The 19,873-nt window shown below is 42.8% G+C and overlaps 1 protein-coding gene across 4 annotated transcripts; it reads left to right on the top strand.

Moving 5' to 3' along the window:
- The first annotated feature begins 4,270 nt into the window (after positions 1-4,270).
- SLITRK5 (SLIT and NTRK like family member 5) lies at positions 4,271-13,520 on the top strand. Of its 4 annotated transcripts, none has more exons than XM_052785971.1 (3): positions 4,271-4,522; positions 5,802-6,005; positions 6,977-13,520. In XM_052785971.1, exon 3 carries the CDS (start codon positions 6,985-6,987, stop codon positions 9,883-9,885), a length of 2,901 nt encoding a protein of 966 aa, XP_052641931.1. In that variant the 5' UTR covers positions 4,271-4,522; positions 5,802-6,005; positions 6,977-6,984; the 3' UTR covers positions 9,886-13,520. The 4 variants fall into 4 exon arrangements, with proteins under 4 accessions (XP_052641931.1, XP_052641930.1, XP_052641929.1 ...); XM_052785970.1 differs by lacking the exon at positions 4,271-4,522 and adding an exon at positions 5,187-5,702; XM_052785969.1 differs by lacking the exon at positions 4,271-4,522 and adding an exon at positions 5,187-5,729.
- The last annotated feature ends 6,353 nt before the right edge of the window (positions 13,521-19,873 follow it).

The following is a 19,873-nucleotide window of genomic DNA, read 5'->3' as shown; positions in this document are numbered from 1 at the left end:
TATAGGTTTTGTGCTTACCCCTAATAACTTGCTTAAGGTTTTCACCTGGGAATTCTTTTTCATCCCTGCTGTTTGGGGTTTTTTTTTTTGTTTCTTCCCCTCTCCCCCAGTGTAAACATTCAATAGTGTTTGCATTTTTTTACATAAAGTAGTATCATGCTGTATCTGAACTCTAATTCTGGTGCTCCTCACTCAAGACTCTCACTAAATTTTTTTGTTTCTCATTTTGCCTTTCTGAAACACTGGACTGCAGTTAGAGATCCTCCACATTTTTCTGTCTTGCAACTTCACATGAAGTGGAAAAGCTCAAAACCACCAGATTTAAGATTATTTTCTATCAGTTTTTCCTGCAGATACTATCATTCACTAAACTTAAGTGTAAGTTACCCTTGCCTCTTTCTTGCTCAGTGTCTGTTCCATAGAGGAAGCCATCCTTTATCATGTCGAAATTTATATAATCCTCAACATCATTGCTTGAATTTTTTTCTGATATTTGCCCATGAGAAAACACACAAATTTGCATAATCACACAGTATCGATTTTTACTTTTCTTCCTGTATTTGTAGGCATTATTATCCAGATCAAATCTGTACCAGCAGATTCATAATATATTGCATCCCCATGGAGATTTTTTCCCACCCTTTGCTCAATAATTTTCATTCAGGCAGACACTGTCTCATCTTCACCCTCAATTTTCACTTCTTTATTGCACTATTGCTTTCCTCCTTAACAGTTTTTAGTGCATTAACATGAAATTATTTCACCTCCTTTTTTGTCTGTCTTAAACAGGGTGTATCCTTCAGTTCCAATATATTTCACTTACAACTTTGATACCTCCATGTTCTTGTTTTCCCATAATGTCTGGTTCCAAGTGCTATATCAAGTGTTCCTGCTACTCTTATTGATTGAAGTACTATAGAAAGGGGGTAGACCTGTACAGTTACAAGTTGTTGTAGATGTCATCCTTGTATTCATCATATCCTTTTGTTTATCTATCTTTTCTGTTGTTCCATCCTCATTCACATCCCTCTATTTGTATTCCATATGAGGATAATACGAGCTACTTCCAACTTGCCTCCTGAGTTTTTCAGTTTGAAGATTTTTAAGATCTCCTGGTTTAATGAAAGGCAGATGAAAGATAAATCAGCAAAAGGCAACACACTATAGCAATAAAGACCTCTTTATTTCTCATAAATTTAGCAGCATTTATTGTTTGATGTTCATGTGGTCAGGTTTATAATGACAGTTTTAGTTCAAATATTCAGATACGACTTTCCACTGTAAGGAATACTTTCAGATGATGTAGACTCCATTCAAATGGAGTCTAATTCCTTACTGATTTCAGTAAGGAACACAGAGCTGTGCCTTCTCATGCTAGTCATGCATAGTGAAATAAATATTCTGCAAAACTCTACAGAACTTTAAGGTATTTTTCTAAAGATATAATGTTAATCAGAATAAGAATGAATGGAACAGCAGCGTGATAGTTCTACACTAATAACTATTTAAACCTCGTGTGTGCTACTAAAATAATCTAGCAGTCTAACAACTTGGAAGATTTTATTAAATCGGATTTTCTATTCATTATACTTTTTAATAATATCTCATTAGCACAGGACCAGAATAATTAAACTGAAACATATGTACAATACTGACTTTTACATAATAGTTTTTAACATGATTTCAGGTTTATGAAATGTCAACTTTTCCAAAACGGTTTCGTTGAAAGAGTTAAGCTCAGCCTAGCTGCCAAGGTTATTTAAAACATCTTTCTCTCTTATGAATAAAAAAGTATTTACGTGTGTCTAATTTTGTGTGCCAGAGAGAAAAATAGCATAGAAACACAGACAGATGCTATAAATATGACAGGCCTTAAAAATGCAAGCATATATGCATAAAATCCCATATATTCAAAATACAGAATTATTAATTCAAAACAAAAATGTTTTTCAAAAATAGTGAGCTCATAAGAAACTCCTGTAAAACATCCCTATTCACTATCTGTGAATTCTTTTTATTCCACTGTCATCATATATTTCATGTGGAATATTAGAAAAGCTTTTAAGGGGGGGGGGGATTGCCTAGTATGGTTTGGTATTATTTTCCTGACTAAAAGTAGTATCTTGGAACTCAATCTAAAGCCATGCAAAACCTTCCACTAAATCAATTGGTTTTGCATCAAAACAGGAATGTCAGAGATTCTTTAATAATAGAAGTACTTTGTCCTACTGAGAAGCTTTCCAAAAGCTTCTACAAGGTCAGGAATATTACCTAGTTTATATAAGAAAGTTGTCTTCCATCCAAACACCAGATCTTGCTTATTTCAGGCCTAGGGAAAGAGGATTTGAGTCACACTCCTTTTACGTTTGCAGAGAGACGAACACACCTCTTGGGGAAGGCTGAGGATTAGGTAAAAGGTGATTCTCTACAATCATCCTCAGGTTTAGCATGTTGGGATGTTACGATATGAGTTAACAGAGTCTGCTGAAGATATAGATGTGATGAATTCACATATCATATGCAGAGTATTCTTCCCTCTTCAGTGTTTAGACTCGCACAAGAAAACCCGTGAAGGCACAACTACGTCTAGCACAATCTTTGAGTTAAAGCTGGCTTCCAACCTCTGTGCTGTGCACATCGCATGTACTTGATGCGTTCCTGTATGCATAACACCTATTTGATTTACATACTAAAATGTATTCAGCATGTAACAGTAACGAATAGACAAATGCGAACGTGTGCACATCCTTGCGTGTATGCAATTAAACTACCTTTTTTTTTTTTTTTTGGTAGATCAGCCAAATACGTCATTTCGCGGAAAATAAAAACCTAAAGCTAAACATAAAAACCTAAAGCTAAACGTAAAAACCAGCACCACCGCTACAGCCGGCTTTGCGCAGAAAAAACCCCTCTGTGTTCCGCACGCGTAGGGAATAACGGCGGTTCTCCCAGCCGGCAACAAAGAGAGCGCAGTCAGCACAGCGTCGCCGGCTTCGTCCCTCCCGTCGCGGCCACCCACGCCCCCCGCCGGGCCAGTCCCCCCGCCGTGCCCGTGCGCGGCTCCCGCCCGCGGCCGGGGGCAGCGCGCCCGCGGGGCGGCCCATCCGCCGCACTGCGCTGCCACCTGGCGGCGGCGGGAGGCGCCGCACCCCACAGCACCGCACCGCACCGCGCCACGCCGCGCCGCCGCGGCGGCCCGCGGCCAGGCGGCCCCCGCCGAGGCGGCCGCCCGGGAGCGCCGGCGGCCCCGCGGCCTCCCCCGCCGCCGCGGGGAGCGGGCCGGGCGGGGACGGGGGGGGCGTCCGCAAAGTCGCTTAGTTGTTGCGGCCGCATCCCCGCCCCGACTCCCTCCGCGCCCCGCGGCTGCGGCGGGCAGTGGGGAAAAGAGAAACTAAACGGCCCCGCCACACGCCCCGCGTCCCCGGCGTCGGGGGGTGCGTGTAGCGAGACCCGCCGTTTCCCTTCACCGCCACCACCCAATTCCCCACGGTCTCCGCCGATGCAGCGGGGGCTCCCGCACTCTGAGCGGCGGCGGCGGCGGCGGCCGCCGGGCCACCGGCTCCCGCCGCCCGCCCCGCGCCGCCCGGCCATGGCAAGCGAGCGCTGCGAGGAGGGCACGGGGGCGGCCGCGCCGCCGCGCCGCTCCCCACGGCGGGCCGCCGGGCCCCGGGACTCCGGCCGGAGGGGGTGGAGGGGAGCGGGGGCGGCGTCCGGGGCGGAGGCGGCGGAGCGCGGGGAAAGTTGGCCCGTGCCGGGGAAAGTGTGAGTACAGCCCCGGGGCGCGTGGGGTGGGGGCGCGGCGCTCGCGTCGGCATGTGTGTGCCCGCGCGTGTGCGTGTGCGGTCTAGTGGCCGTGCGCGCGGGGTGCGCGGCGCCGAGCGGGGCCGGCCGCCCGCCGCGCCCTCAGCCGGGGACACCCGCCCCGCCGCCCCCTCCCTCGCCTCCCCCGCCGCCTCTCTCCTCCCCGCCCCACACGGCCGCCGCCCCTCCCTCGCTCCCCCCTCCCCTCCCCCGCTGCGCTCAGCGGCGGCGGGGAGAACGCGGCGCTCCGCTGGCCGCCCCCCCCCCCCCCCCCGCCCCGCCGTGCGGGTGCGGGCGCGGGCGAGCGCGCGCCCGCCCGCCGGAGTGCGCGCGCGGGGGCGCGCGCGCGCGCCCCCCCGCGGCTGCCCGGGCGCGCGCGCCCTCCCCCGCGCGTGTGAGCGAGTGAGTGTGAGAGTGTGTGCGTGTGCGTGTGCGCGCGCGTGTTGCGTGTGCGTGTGTGCGTGTATGTGTGTGTGAGTGTGTGTGTGTGCGCCCCTGTGCGAGCGCCGGTGTCTCGGCGCCGCCTGCGTGCGGGGGGTGTTTGTGTGCGTTCCGCACCCAGCCTCCCCGGCTGCTGCGATACTCGCCTCCGCCGCCGCCGCCGCCGCCTCCGCCGCCGCCGCCGCCGCCGCCGCCCCGGCGGCTCCGCGCAGCGCCCGCGCAGCGGGCAGGCATCTTCATGGGTTGCCACCATGCTTGGGCCCTGGAGATTTCGGGCGAAGTAAGTACCGGGGTTGACTTTTCTCGCGCTCTCTTCCTCTCTTTTCTTCCTCCCTTCCTCCCCGCCCGCCCCTTCCCCGCCAGGTCTTTCCTTGCTGTTGCTTTCCACCCCCAACCCCCCCCCCCCCCCCCGAAAGCCATGTCTCCCAACTCTGGGTGCTGCTCAGTTGGGCGGCAGTGTCCGGCTGGGGCTGCTTGCTTGCTGCTGCTGTCGGCGGTACTGAAAGCTGCTTCGAGCCGGATATGCGGTGCGGTAATCTAAGGGTTGAACTCTTCGGGGAAAAAACCACACGCGCAAGAAAAATCCCGATGCAACCCCCTTCCTCTTTTCCCCTCCCCCCCGTCGCCCCCCTCTTCCTCCCCCCCCCCCCAATCCGAACCTCTGTAGGGAGCTGGCGAACAGCAGCACGCAGTCATCACAGAGGGGTTTCCAGGGCGGGATTGCAACCTTGCATATAGCCAGCTACAACTTTATTTTCTTTAGCTCCCATCCCCCCCCCCCCTTTTTTTTTCCCAGGGAAAGGGAGAAAGGAGGAGGGAGGGAATATTGTATTTGCCTCCTTTGCTAACCATAATTGAATTAAAGTTGTGAAATGCCTGGGAGTTTAACTCTGACCGGGCAGGATTTCAATGGCTTTTTTTTTTTTTTTCCTCCGAAGAACTGTTGGTTAATGGATGAATGGATCTGATCGAGCTGAGAAAGAATATGCTAGATACATGCCTTTGAGTAAGATTTCTGCTGCCTTTATGCAGTGAAACCTTTTGCTTTGAGTAATTCCGATCCAGTTGACGTCTGGTCAGAATTAGAGAGAGATTCACCGAGACTTCCGATTTCTTGCTGCATGACTGCCTTTGCTGCAAGTGCTAGATTTGCAGCCCTGAACCTAATGCCACAGGAGATGTCTTGCAGTACTGAGACTTCCCGTTTTTCAGGATGCGTTCCTCCAAACCAGAGTTGTGTCATGAGAATTGGAGCTCTGAGGTGGACGACAGAAAATGCAAGCCTGCTCCAAGATCCCAGCATTTAAGCCTGGATGATTTATTAGTCTTCCCCTACCGACACACACAATGCATTTGTTTTCCCTATTCATACTGCTTTTAGACTAGTAGAAGTAGAAGAAAGCCACAAGGAGTCAGAAAGACTGCAAGAAGGAATGGAAATGGAATTTGTTTCCAGCCAGGTGAAATTCAGGTATTAAATTACTGACGTAGGTCAATGGTAGGGTTTCCCTTCCACCCCCCTTGGCTTTTAATCAGCCCGGGTGTCTTCTCCCCTAAAGGATGAAGAGTACTGACGGCCATCGCTGCTTATAATCAGTAACTGATGCTTGGAGTGTTGGCGATGAGATATTTCCATGAGACCTATTTAGATCTCTCCACTTCTACCAGGCTAGTTTTGCAGAACGTTGGGAATAAGCGGTATGTCAGATATGGCTGAAACTCCGAAGATGATCCGCATGTTTTATATTTTTCACAAATTTTGGGTGAGTGGTTAAAACATTTCCTTTAAGAATGAGAGAGTGTGTGTGTGTGTGTGTGTGTAAGAAATGAAGACCTCTGCTCGATAGTCACCTCTGTTACATTGTATATAACTCATGGGGGGGGATCATAAAATCAATTAAAATTATTTACTTGTGTAAAGATACAAAATTTCTCTCACTGAAGAGAGCTGTTAAGTGCACTGAAGTAGGAGGTTAACGTATCTAATCTCATTACTGAAGAATTCCCCCACAAAAGTCATCTGGGGGTGCATGTGTGTGTGTGTGTGTGTGTGTGTGCATGTCTGTGTGGGTGGGTGGGTGCTTTGTAAATGTATAGATAGAAAAAAAACCGTAAGAGAGTTTTAAGAAATGTGTGACGTGGAGAATGTGTCAGTATTCTCTCTGTTGAATTAAGCTGCCGTTTTCAGCACTGAGCATTTTTCTTTGGATTCCTACCATGGCATTTCCACCACCGGTTAAAAATCAAGGTAGAAGGAGGGGAAAACCTTGGTGCGCTGTTCACTGGGAAGGTTCTGAAGGGAAGGGGGAGCTGGGTAATAGGGGAGGTGGGAAACCTCGTAAAATGGTGCTTCTTTTCTCTTAAATTAGAACCGTGAAACTGAACTGACAGCCATTTTATGTATATTTATGGGGCTGGTCGTGAAAAAGAAATCCAAGGAAGCATTGAAATGCACCCCACACGAACAGAACCAGAACAATTCCTGCTGTGACCTCACCTTTTTAAACACCGCAGGCATTTGACTCGCTAGGAGTTGCCCATCAACCTTTTAATCAATGCATGTCATCCAGTTTTCAAAAGTGTGGGAATTAGAAGTGACAGGAGTTCTTTTTGTTTGATTAGCAATCCATTCTTTACCCCACTGAAGATATATATAAACTTTGTCTCCATTTTAAATTTTACGGGGCTATGCTATTATGCTGCTTTCTTTTTTTTTTTCTCCTTATCCTTACAGGAAATAAAATGTACGCTTGCTGCTCTACAGTAACTTTGGAACAGGACCTCAACAAAAAAATGCATATCTGGATGCTGCAGACGATCGCGTTTGCTTTAACATCGCTAGTCCTTTCGTGGGCAGAAAGCATCGAGTATTATGGGGAAATCTGTGATAATGCGTGTCCTTGTGAGGAGAAGGACAGCATCTTAACAGTGAGCTGTGAAAACAGAGGGATCATCAGCCTTTTTGAGATCAGTCCACCAAGGTTCCCTGTCTACCACCTCTTGTTGTCCGGGAACCTTCTGAACAGGCTGTACCCGAACCAGTTTGTCAATTACACGGGGGCTTCGATTTTGCATCTGGGGAGCAATGACATACAAGACATAGAAACCGGGGCCTTTCATGGTCTGAGAGGTTTAAGGAGGCTGCACCTGAACAATAACAAGCTGGAACTTTTACGGGATGACACTTTCCTTGGGCTAGAGAGTTTGGAATACCTACAGGTCGATTATAATTATATTAGCGTCATTGAACCCAATGCCTTCAGCAAACTGCATTTGCTGCAGGTGCTGATTCTCAATGACAACCTCCTCTCCAGTTTGCCCAACAACCTTTTCCGTTTCGTGCCCTTAACTCACCTGGACCTGAGGGGTAACCGGCTGAAGCTGTTGCCCTACGTGGGCCTTTTGCAGCACATGGATAAAGTGGTGGAGCTGCAGCTGGAGGAAAACCCCTGGAATTGCTCTTGTGAATTGATTGCTCTAAAGGATTGGCTGGACAGTATCTCCTACTCCGCTCTGGTGGGAGATGTGGTTTGTGAGACCCCTTTCCGCTTACATGGTCGAGACTTGGATGAAGTCTCCAAGCAGGAGCTTTGCCCCAGGAGGCTCATCTCGGATTATGAAATGAGACCGCAGACACCACTGAGCACCACAGGGTATTTCCACACTACCCCGGCCTCGGTCAACTCCGTGGCCACTTCTTCTTCGGCTGTTTACAAATCCCCCTTGAAGCCCCCCAAAGGGACCCGCCAACCCAACAAGACGAGGGTGCGCCCCACCTCCCGCCTGCCCTCAAAAGACCTGGGATACAGCAACTATGGCCCCAGCATTGCCTACCAGACCAAATCCCCGGTGCCTTTGGAGTGTCCCACTGCCTGCACTTGCAACTTGCAGATTTCTGACCTGGGCCTCAATGTCAATTGTCAGGAGAGGAAGATTGAGAGCATTTCTGAACTGCAGCCCAAACCCTATAATCCTAAGAAGATGTATCTGACGGAAAACTACATTGCGCTGGTACGCAGGGCAGATTTTGTGGACGCCACTGGGCTGGATTTGCTGCATCTGGGCAATAATCGGATCTCGGTCATTCAGGACCGGGCTTTTGGGGATTTAACTAATTTGCGAAGGCTGTACCTGAACGGGAACCGGATCGAGCGGCTGAGCCCAGAGCTGTTCTATGGGCTGCAAAGCCTGCAGTACCTCTTCCTGCAGTACAACGTCATCCGGGAGATAGAGGCGGGCACCTTTGAATCCGTCCCCAACCTTCAGCTCTTGTTTTTGAACAACAACCTGCTGAGGTCTTTGCCGGGGAACATTTTTGCGGGTCTCTCTCTCTACAGGCTGAGCCTGCGGAGCAACCACTTCTCCTACCTGCCAGTGAGCGGGGTGCTGGACCAGCTGAAATCCCTGCTGCAGATCGACCTGCATGAGAACCCCTGGGACTGCACCTGCGACGTGGTGGGCATGAAGCTGTGGCTGGAGCAGCTCAACACCGGCGTCCTGGTGGACCAGGTCATCTGCGAGTCCCCCAAGAAGTTCGCCCAGAGCGACATGCGGGCCGTCCGGGCGGAGCTGCTCTGCCCCGACTACTCGGACATCGTGGTCTCCACGCCCACGCCGTCCCCGGGCCAGCTGCCGGCCAGGACCACCCCCTCCTCCTCCACCGTGCGCCTCAACGGCACGGCGGCGGCGGGCGGCTCCGCGCCCGCGGGCGGCGGCGCCGGCGGCTCCTCGGTGCCGCTCTCCGTGCTGATCCTCAGCCTGCTGCTCGTCTTCATCATGTCCGTCTTCGTGGCGGCGGGGCTCTTCGTCCTCGTGATGAAGCGGCGCAAGAAGGGCCCGGGGGACCACGCCAGCGCCAACAACTCCGACGTGAGCTCCTTCAACATGCAGTACAGCGTCTACAGCGGCGGCCACCCCCCCCCCCACCACCACCACCACCCCCACCTCCAGCAGCACCCGCCCCACCGCGGCGGCGGCGGCGGGGGCGGCGGCGGGGGCGGCGCGGCGCTGCCCAAAGTGAAGACCCCCGCCGGCCACGTCTACGAGTACATCCCGCACCCCCTGGGCCACATGTGCAAGAACCCCATCTACCGCTCGCGGGAGGGCAACGCGGGCGAGGATTACAAAGACCTCCACGAGCTCAAGGTCACCTACGGCAGCCACCCCCTGCCACCCGGGGGGGGCGCGCCGCCGCCGCCGCCGCCCCCCCCGCCGCCGCCGGCGCCCGGCGGGGAGGACGCGCCGGCGCGCAGCCCCGCGTACAGCGTGAGCACCATCGAGCCGCGGGAGGAGCTGCTCTCCCCGGTGCAAGACGCCGACCGCTTTTACAGGGGCATTTTGGAGCCCGACAAACACTCCTCCTCCTCCTCCGCGCTGGGCACACCCGGCTCCACCCTCCCCGACTACCCCAAGCTCCCCGCCGCCTACACCTACTCCCCCAGCTACGACCTTAGGCGTGCCCACCAGTACTTGCACCCGGGGCCGGGGGACGGCAGGCTCCGGGAGACGGTGCTCTACAGCCCCCCCAGTACTGTCTATGTAGAGCCCAACAGGAACGAGTACCTGGAGCTAAAAGCAAAACTAAACGCAGAGCCGGACTACCTCGAAGTGCTGGAAAAACAGACCACGTTCAGCCAGTTCTGAGAAAGAGCCCCCCTCCCCCCCCCCCCGCCAACCACAGCAGCTCCTTCTCTAGAGTATTTGTATTTAACAACCACACGCAAAACAAAGAAACGTAAATGCTGACCTCCCCCCCAGCTCGCCCCCCGCCTTTTTTCCCCCTTAATTCATTTTATTGTAGGGTGAAGTGCCTTGGCACGGGATTTTTCAGCTTCGGGGAATGATTCTGAAAGGGTGTGCTGTTTATTTTATTTTCAGGGGGGTTTTATCTTTTTTTTTCTTTTTTTTTTTTTCCTCCTTTTACTGTGTTTGGAAGTAGGAAACCACCTATTGTATAAATCGGGCACAGCACTGGCATTGTGCGTGTGTCCATGTGTGCTTGGGGGAGGTGGCAGGAGGGTCTTGTCAGGCCATATTCAGGTTACAAGTACAAAAGTCACGGTCACTTTTTTTTTTTTTTTGTGTGTGTGTGTACAGGCATTGTTTAATTTTGCTTTCTTTCTGGTTGACGAGTACAGCGCACATGTTCCCCTTTTAGCCATGGGTGAGTCTAAATGGCTTTTATGGAGAGATTAGCACACCCCGACTTTAATACAAGGTTTCCTTTTTTTAAGGATGTGTTTGTATGCTTTCTGGACTTTTGAATTAAAAAATATATTATGATCTTTAAAAGGATCACTGTAGATGTGGACAAATCATTAAAGAGTGCAGAGATATATGATCCATAACTGGTTAGTGAAAATAACTTATTGATGAAATATAAAAAAATATTTTATTGTAGCACCTATTTTTATATGCACATTAGCATTTCTCGTTCCTTCACTATTTTAGGGCCTAATCCTGCAAATTCTTACTCACTTGAGTATCCCTACTTGTGAAAGAAGTCCCAGCTTAGGCCTTGATCCTGCAGGCACTTAAGCACCTCAACTTTACCAATGCGTGTAGTCCCGTAGACTCACTCATTGAGCAAAGTTAGTCAAATGCCCAAAAGATTAGGATAGAGGATGCAGAACTATTCTTACAAGTAAAACTACTGGGATGTTTAAGTGTTTCTTCTGTTTTCAGGATGGGGTCCAAAGTCTGCGGATTGCTTTAAAGTGTTGCACTACATTGAGAGCTTTTTTTCCAAAGCTGATGTAGTATCAGAAGGACCTTTTAAATCATTACAGATAATGCCAGTTATGACCAAATCTTAACAGACAATCTAAGACATGAAACCGAATCACAATAGAAAAAAAATCATGTTTCTCTATTTGAAAATGTACCTTTTAGCAACCTCCTGCTCAGGCATCTGGTTGGGCAAACTAGTGAGGGACATGTAGAAGGCATTCATTTTAGCAGGAAAAAAAAGTGTTTCATTTTTGATTTGTCAGTTTTCTTTTTTTTTTCTTTTTTTTTTCTTTTTTATTAGTTAACCAAAATATAATGATTTTACAACTGTTGTAGCCAGTTTCTGATTGTTTAGTCAAGTACAATTGCACTTGTACAGATCCACATGTTTACTGGCATCCTGAAAGACCAAATGATGGACTGTACACATCTATATACAATGTCTTTACCCCTTTGGGCAGCAGGCAATGGCAAGGATATTCATAAACACAGCATCACTGTAAGATGGGACAACTGACGTCTCATATGTATCCCAGCACATGTGATTTTTTAATAGTTTCTGAATAAACACTTGATAAATATTTCAAATGTAAGATCATGAAGTAATGAGTATCTGGAGTTTAAAATTTCTTGCCAAAATCATCTGTTTGTACGTTGGATTCTCTTTACTAGCAATTACGGCTCATCAGAAAGATCTAACATTTTTAGGCAAAACATAACGTGTTCTCTATTTTCAAAACGCAACATACGGTACTTCCCAGCATACATAACATGGGTCAGAGGGCAACACAGGGATATGCGTTTCACCAACATATTGACTAGGATAGTTTCATATTTACATTTTGTTTCCTTACTGAAGTGTTCTTTAATATATGGAACAGGGTAAGTGATTTCATGTGTGGTTTTGTCTTTCTTCAGTAGGTTATCATGTTTAGTATTGTTTGCAGAGTTGCTCACCAGTACATCTTTTATTGCAAAAAGGCTCTGTTCTGTTCTGCTTTTCCTATCCAACTACAATCTGTCACTTTCTACAAAAACAAAGCTATATAACTGGTCTGTTGGAATTCAAGATGAATGTTTTGTTGGCATGTGTTCTTCCCTCTCTGCCACCCACACTGAGCGAAAGCAAAAGCAAAAAACCCCAAAAGTATGACTGTATTTAGCTTGGACAGTTTAGTAAGTGGAATGTTATTTCAGTTTGAAATGCAGATATGAGGAGTGTTCTTTTGTCAGAAGAGACAACACGTGGCTATTCTGTGCACTGCTGTTGATCTCCTGCAGACTTCCCATTGACACTAGTGAGTGATATGTGTGTTGCTGCCTGAGGTGCAGTTTTGGAGCCCTAATTTTGAATTACTGCCTTGATAACTATTGCTGAAACCAGTGGCCTGGTTCTCCTTCCATTTAAACTCAGCAGAGGCACGCTGTTGTTAAGTGGGTATAGGGTAAGAAAATTTTCAGCCTCACTGGCTTTGTCGTTCACTAAGAGAAAGGCTAGCTCAGTAAAGATTGAATGAGAAGGTCCTGCAAACTATGTGTCTGTTCCTGTGTAGATATGTTTTTTTCTGTGTGATTCTAAACTCATAGACAGGAGTTTGCACAGGTGTCAATACAAATGTAGGATTAGGTCCTTAATGTGAAAGGTACATTTTACATGGCATTCTGCCACAAAGAGGCAGCATCCACAAATGAGTAAATGAGCAGGAATTGCTTGGATTTGTAAGAAAGAGCTAATAGAAATGCCTCGGCAGTCTGTTTATGCTTACATTCTGATGCTGCCATTTCTGAGGCCAGTAGTATTGCTGCTTCCATGTTTTCTACACACACTTAATAACTGGTAATGAAGAATTTTTCTAACAGTCTACACTAAAATCAGAACAATTAATTTAAATCTCTTCAACTTCTCATCTTCAGTAGAAAAAATATATTATCGATTCCATTATTGGAGAAAAAAAATAAATGGTATCAATTACCTTCAGAAAGTGCATTCTTGAACATAAATCCTTAAGAAAGGATACAGAGTGCAAAATAATATTATTTAGTCCATAATTACCCTGAAACACACCTGAAAGGGCTATTTGTGAATGACGACTTTAATGGAAGTAGGATTTCCTACTCAGTGGCTACAATGATAAATCATCTGTGGAAAATTATAGTAAGACCAAAGTAGATGGGAATATGAATTGGAAAAGGGACATATGCCTCTGATTTGAAAACAGGATAATTTGTTTAAAGAAAAAGCACTTGTATAAGAATATGACCTTTGTTTTGTTAGCAAGATCAGTGAAACCTTCTGCATGATGATCTGCTGAGTTAGTGCTGACCAAAGGGGTAAAAGTGTAAGACAAAAAAATAATCCCTATTTTGAGAATTCTGAATATTATTTTAGCTTTTTATTATTTTATTTCAAAAGTGCATGAAATTCTGTGATAAAAGAGGAAAAAAAGTGGAAGAGAATCCTAATTCTCGGTGTAACTACTAGAATCAAAACATGGATTGTGATAATATAGAACATTTATTCTTATGAAGTAAAAGAAATATTCACTGTACTTTCTTTTGGTTTTTTTTAATATCGTGCAAATTTAATGTCCTAAATACTAATGCTGAGTTTAGGGGTGAGATATCTTTTTCTCTCTCTTACTCTCCTTTCTTCTTTTTCTTTTCTTTTCTTTTCTTTTCTTTTCTTTTCTTTTCTTTTCTTTTCTTTTCTTTTCTTTTCTTTTCTTTTCTTTTCTTTTCTTTTCTTTTCTTTTCTTTTCTTTTCTCTCCTCTCCTCTCCTCTCCTCTCCTCTCCTCTCCTCTCCTCTCCTCTCCTCTCCTCTCCTCTTCTCTCCTCTCATCTCATCTTTTCTATATTACATAGTTTACTCCCATCTTTGATAAAATGAGCTAAATTTCAACTGGTTAATCCCAGAAGATATACCCTGTAATTTCTAGACATTCTTACACACTACTTGAAACACCAGATGCTATGTCAGTCCCATCACCAATTAAAAGTCTGACATAAATGCAGCTTCCACTTTTATACTTCTAGAGCTCAAATTCTCACACTGTTTTTTTAGATTTACCTGCCATTATTTTAATGGTCACTTAAGGTTGTAAAAACACGTTCAGTTGATTCCATATACTGCAGTATTTAATTAACTTTTCCTAAGTTTCCACTTTTTATCAAGCTTATAGCTAATTGTTAGGAGTATTCCTGTTAGGAAAACATACTACATGTGGCGGTACCTTTTCTGATATCACATAATAATTTAACTCTTAAAGTAATATAACAACATTAATGGTAAAATGTCATTAAAAAATGAGCCTTTGACCCATGGAAAACACAATTTAGCAAATACCTCTGGAAAAGCAGGAATAGCTAATCATGGTTGTTGGTAAAATATGAAGGTAACATCCTGGTTCTGTAGGTTGTTTAGACTTTTGTTTAGCTGGAGCTAAAATGTCTGACCAGCGTGTTGTGTGTTTCTTACAGAAACTTAAGAGTCTGCTTAATGCATATGGTTCCCTCTCAGGGGGCAGAGTCCATTAAGGCACTACGTCCTGAAGGACAGGGTGAACAAGAGCTCCTTCATTTTTAGAGGGCAGGTTCTTTATATTGCTCAGTGTCTCCAGGGAACCTGAATAGCCTTTCATTAGGTTAAAGACTGGCATACTGAAATGCAGCGTCTCCAGCCTTTAGAGAAGGGGGCCAATATCTTTGATTGCCTTATGCAGAACTGAACGCTATTGGCACTACTGGCATTAAACAAGAAAAATGGGGAGAGAATAGAGAGTGAATGGCAGACACAATTCCATAGCTGTCACCCTTCAAATGGTCTTCACATTTCTATTGATTATTTGATAGTACGAGTACGGAACTTGTACCTCCTTTCTGCAGCATCCGTTTACTCTGGAAAATGTAGAACCTCAAGCTAAGGAGTGATAAGAAGATGGAGTAGATGAGTGAGGCAGTTCTGTGAAAGGAGCGGGCAGGATAGCAGCACTCTGAATGGGGCAGCCGTACTACTTGGTCACTTACATCACTTCCCAACCTTTCTTTGGGATGTGCTCTGATGAAATGAGAGCACATAGATCTTGCAGTCCAGCAATACTGTCTTACAGATTTGTGTTTATCCATCTGTGTATTAATACTATTCTAATATAAATATCACGAGTCTTTACAATTTATATTGCTTTTTTCTGTTCATTATTCAGCTACATTTCAGAGTACCTCGCAGTATGATAATACCCCAGAAATACTAAGCACAGTTATGCTTTAGAATAATTGTTTATTCTTAAAACACTGAACAGAACAGGATTAGGAAACAAAAAGAGGTACATTTAGGTCCTAGTAACCAGAGGCATTTAGTTAATTGAATATACAAAGAAATAAAGTGTAATGAAGTTTGTAATTAAATGGTTACCAAATTAACTATTTAAGTTACAGCTAATAGGCCACATTTTGCTTCTAGTTGTGTAAGTACAAAACTGGATTCCATTGACTTAAGGAAGTTACAAAACATTTACCTTGCTCTTATGAGTTTGGCTTTTTGTCATTGAAATAAGCCATTCTCTTAGCATTTCTCTTTTGTAAAGTGAAAAATTTGAATACAGTAATGGTAAATATTTGTAGTTCTGCTATGTACCTCCAAAATTAATTACTTCTATTTCCAATCTGCTGACAAATTAACTGAACTTGAATGTAGTATAGCACTCTAAAATTTATCTTGGAACCATATTGTCCTGATTGTATGGAAAGTTCAGTTTACATCCACATATACAGATACGGTTCTTGAGAATGATTGACCATATGAACTGATAACATACCTTTATTTAAATCTGTGGGCATGGTCCTGAAACCTTGAATTAGATGAAATAACTATTGATAAAAATTGTTCCCTTTGTGGTGTTTTTGCCATGGAAGATGCAACCACTTCTACTGCAATTTTGCAGCCTCGTAATTACAGTATTTTAAAATTTTGCAGAAAACTATAGACCATGTCAAACATAAATTAATTTTTTTTCTTTTTGGAGACATGATTGCTATTGTATATCATGACATGGTTCTGGGCAACCTTCCAAAAACATGTCTAGAGTGGGGTAAGATAAAAAGTTGAAATAATAATTGTCTAGTTCAACATTTCATGTAATAAAACATTTGCTTCTCATGATTTCAACAGTATATCTGATTTTTTGAACATTAGTTTATCAACACCTTCTGGTAATTTTGTACCAATACTGTGGCAAAAAGTTTATAGTCCTATTTGGGAAAGGGGACAAAGTGTGTGATTGCTGTTGTCAGAGACATCATATCAACTTTATTAAAAAATACTTTTAAATAGAAGTACTAAGTTAGATTCTTAAAATAAAACTTGAAAGGTGACAATCTAGTACAGTTTTCTAATTTGTGAAAACAAATTTAATTACCAAGTAGTTTATTATTTTAACCATCTATTTTTTTTTACCATCTGTATTTTAAAAAAGAAATATATATGTGTGTGTATATATATGGAAGTGTATGTATACATATATATGTAAAAGTATGCATATAAGTGTATATATGTATGCATACACTTATATTTATCTATATTTCTTTAATTAACATTGTCTTTACTGTCATGTAAGAATATTTCCATTTGTGTTTTGAAAGCTTTTAGGCCGGGAATGAAGCAAAAGTGCTTCATTTAGCATATAAATGCTATATCCACAGAGTCACCAAAAAGTCACTCTAGTCCTACAAGACTTCAACTTATCTAATATACTAATATAAAAGTTGTTTTGGGGTTGCTAGGAACAGAAGTTCAGGCCCAAATCCAGTTTGCAACTGGCTAAATATAGATTGAGGGGCATTAATATTCCTGCAACTTAAAACTCTACCTATTACATTTGAAGTAGTATCACCTACAGGAGTGGCTTGAATTTAACTTTGCTGTAACTTCATTACAATAGCAATTAGTTTGTCCAGTCAAATGGATAAATAAAACATACCAAATGTGTTTATGGAAATGAAACCAGTTCTTACAAAACTCTCACTATATCTGAATTTAGATTTAAAATAATAAATACATAAATGTATTTAATTATACAGTAATTATTACATGGCAAAGATTTGTTCTCTTTCTAAATGCTGAACTTAGGTCAACTATTCAGTTTTTTAGTCACAACTATAATAAAGCTGATAGTCCCAATGGCAGTTGCTTTCTGCTAAAATTAGAGCAGGGTTGTTCACGGTATTGATACTCTTCAGCTATGATAGTTTTATCTTTGTAAATTCTATTTTAAAATTTATAAAATTAAACATTTTAAATGCATTTTCAGGTTGTCAGTTTATTAAGTTGAATCAAATATGTCATATTTATCTAAAATTTACTAGTCATCAAATTTTAAATAGTTTTCATATAGTTTTTTTTTAAGTCATTCATAGAACTATTTATAAGTGATATAAAGATGTGGTTACATGAGTTTATGTGTAGTTACATACAGTACTGCACATTCAGTTAGACTTTATCTGATAATTTACAGCAAACCCAAATATATAGGTTACAGTATGTTTCACATTAAGCTCAAAATTCAAGAATATGTACATTTTTCTTTTTTCAAATTTATAAGAAATGCCTACATTAAGATCAAAGAACTTGAACCATATATTTTCAAAGAATGAATATTCTGCTGAATCATTTCTTCTCAAGCATATATATCTTCCTTTAGTGATGATGAAAAGTGCATCAAAGGAAAAATTGGCTAATCAGTATATTTGATGTTTTTGAAGTGAATGAAAATTCTCCCGTTGATTTTATTTTTTGAAAGTATGGAATGTCTTTATAGTTTGTCTTATGTTTTTGTCTCTTCCTGTTAGAGACTGTTTATTGGCTTACTGTGCACAGGGAAAATACTTGCTGGAAAGGTGTTTCAAATCTCAATCAGTTATAACATCCCTATCAGTTATAAGTTTGGTTGTTTCTAAAGATTGTTTTCTTTCTTCAGTAATTTAATTATGCTTGGTCTTTTAAGGGTGGATATTCTCAGTTTATTTCCATCCAAAGATAGAATGCAATGTAGTCAATACTGGTTGTGGAAATGTTTTAAAAATATTATATATTGATGGGTTCATAAAGTTTATAACATTAATGTTTAAAAACATTCTAACTCTTTAAAATGGAGTTAACAGTTACACATTTTCTATTTTAATTTTCAGTTTGCTTGTCTTATTCTTTTTTCCTACGCATTACTGAATCAAACTGCTTGCCTTTGTTTTGAAGCCTGCTTTTTATTTTATTTTAAGTGTGGAGCACAATTGTGGGCAGAGGGATCTAAGCTATTGTTCTTAAGAGTGTATATTTTCTGTTAAAGAAAAATATTGTACTCTTTTAGATAGCTATTGATTTTCTAAGCAGAATCAAATGGTCTACATTTCTCCCTTCCTTCTCTCTCCATTCTTACACTGTGAGGCAGTGAAGAGGCATAAGTGTTTGCTTTTGTATCTCTGATAGCTGGAGTAAGACCTTAAGCAAAATTGTCATCAATGTCAAAGGAAATTATGTTTTAGGTAGGGAATTCTTAAAAAAATTTCTATCTATAGCATCATTAGTGTAAATCTGCAACATGAATACATACATGCATAAACATATATTTATATGTATGTATGTCTGGGGCACCAGACAGTGCAGAATGAAGCTTTTTTTTTTGTTGTAGTTGATTTTTTTAAATGCACCTTGTCTCAAAAAGAGGAACTGTCTTATAAGTAGGCAATGCTTATATAATGAGGCTTTTCAGCAGAGTAATTTAAATGGTAAAATGAACTCCTTATCGACAATTTCTGATTGGGTCTGAAATGTTTCTTTTTACCTTTTTGGCATGGCAGGTAATAGCTACCAACAAGTAAGTAGCAATGTACCATAGTATCATGTTGAACAGCATAAACTATTAGGTTTATTGCGCAATATATTACTTACTAAGTTTTAAATGGTAGAAGTCTACTAATACATATTGTACTAACTTGTACATCAACTCTTCCTTAAAAATTTTTTCCTAAAGAATAAGAAGTTGCTACTCTTTTGAGAAAAGTTGTTTCTATAAATATGAAAAGTAGTTAAAATAATGATTCTAAATTCACCAATTTTTAGAAATAGCATTGAATGTATTTATAATGATTAATATTTTTTCATCCCTACGCAATTTTATACAATGAATGTGTTCTATAATTTTCAGTATATTTTATATACTGAATGTTATCTGTAATTAAATATTTCTTACGAATTCTTGGATTACTAAGAAGTTTTTGTTAGGTTTGGTTAGGATCAGAGGTTTAATTATGGAGGAAAAAAGCATCCTCTGATCATTTTGTCTTCATAGTATTTATCTTAGGAACAATTGTCCAAATGAAACAGATTTATTTTACAAAATGTTAAAATATGTATTAATTTTACCTCATTTGCTATTTGAATGTTTGAGAATTATTTACTGCTCTATGTAATCATCTATGGTGAAATATCAAAAATTCCTAACTTTGGCCTGATCAATACTATGTAATTTCAACTTACATAGTGAAACTATTTTTCTTTTGTGTTTGTCTTATACTTAGTTACCCTTACCTCCTGCTCTCTGTGTTGCTGTAAGGCCTCACAAATGTTCATTTAAAACATTAAAGCTCGATATTACTTCACAACCCTAACGGAAAGATAATTTAACACAGCAATGAAGACAAAAGTTCAAAGGTAGATTTTTATTCTCTGACTACTTCCACATGTGAATAATTTGATTGATGTGAGTAGTCTTGTCAGGTTCAGTCAGAATTTTTTGTGTAACATACTTTTATGTTTGGAGAAAAGGAATTCAAATACATGTCTGACACATGCAGGCTTAAATCAGTCCTTAGTCTGAGTTCTGGTTTCCTCGATGGAGAAGTAAGTGTTTCTGA

This window comes from Harpia harpyja, chromosome 4 (genome assembly GCF_026419915.1).
Source record: "Harpia harpyja isolate bHarHar1 chromosome 4, bHarHar1 primary haplotype, whole genome shotgun sequence".
Taxonomy (NCBI): Eukaryota; Metazoa; Chordata; class Aves; order Accipitriformes; family Accipitridae; genus Harpia; species Harpia harpyja.
The sequence above is the reverse complement of the archived record's forward strand: the minus strand, read 5'-3'. Positions and strand labels throughout refer to the sequence as shown.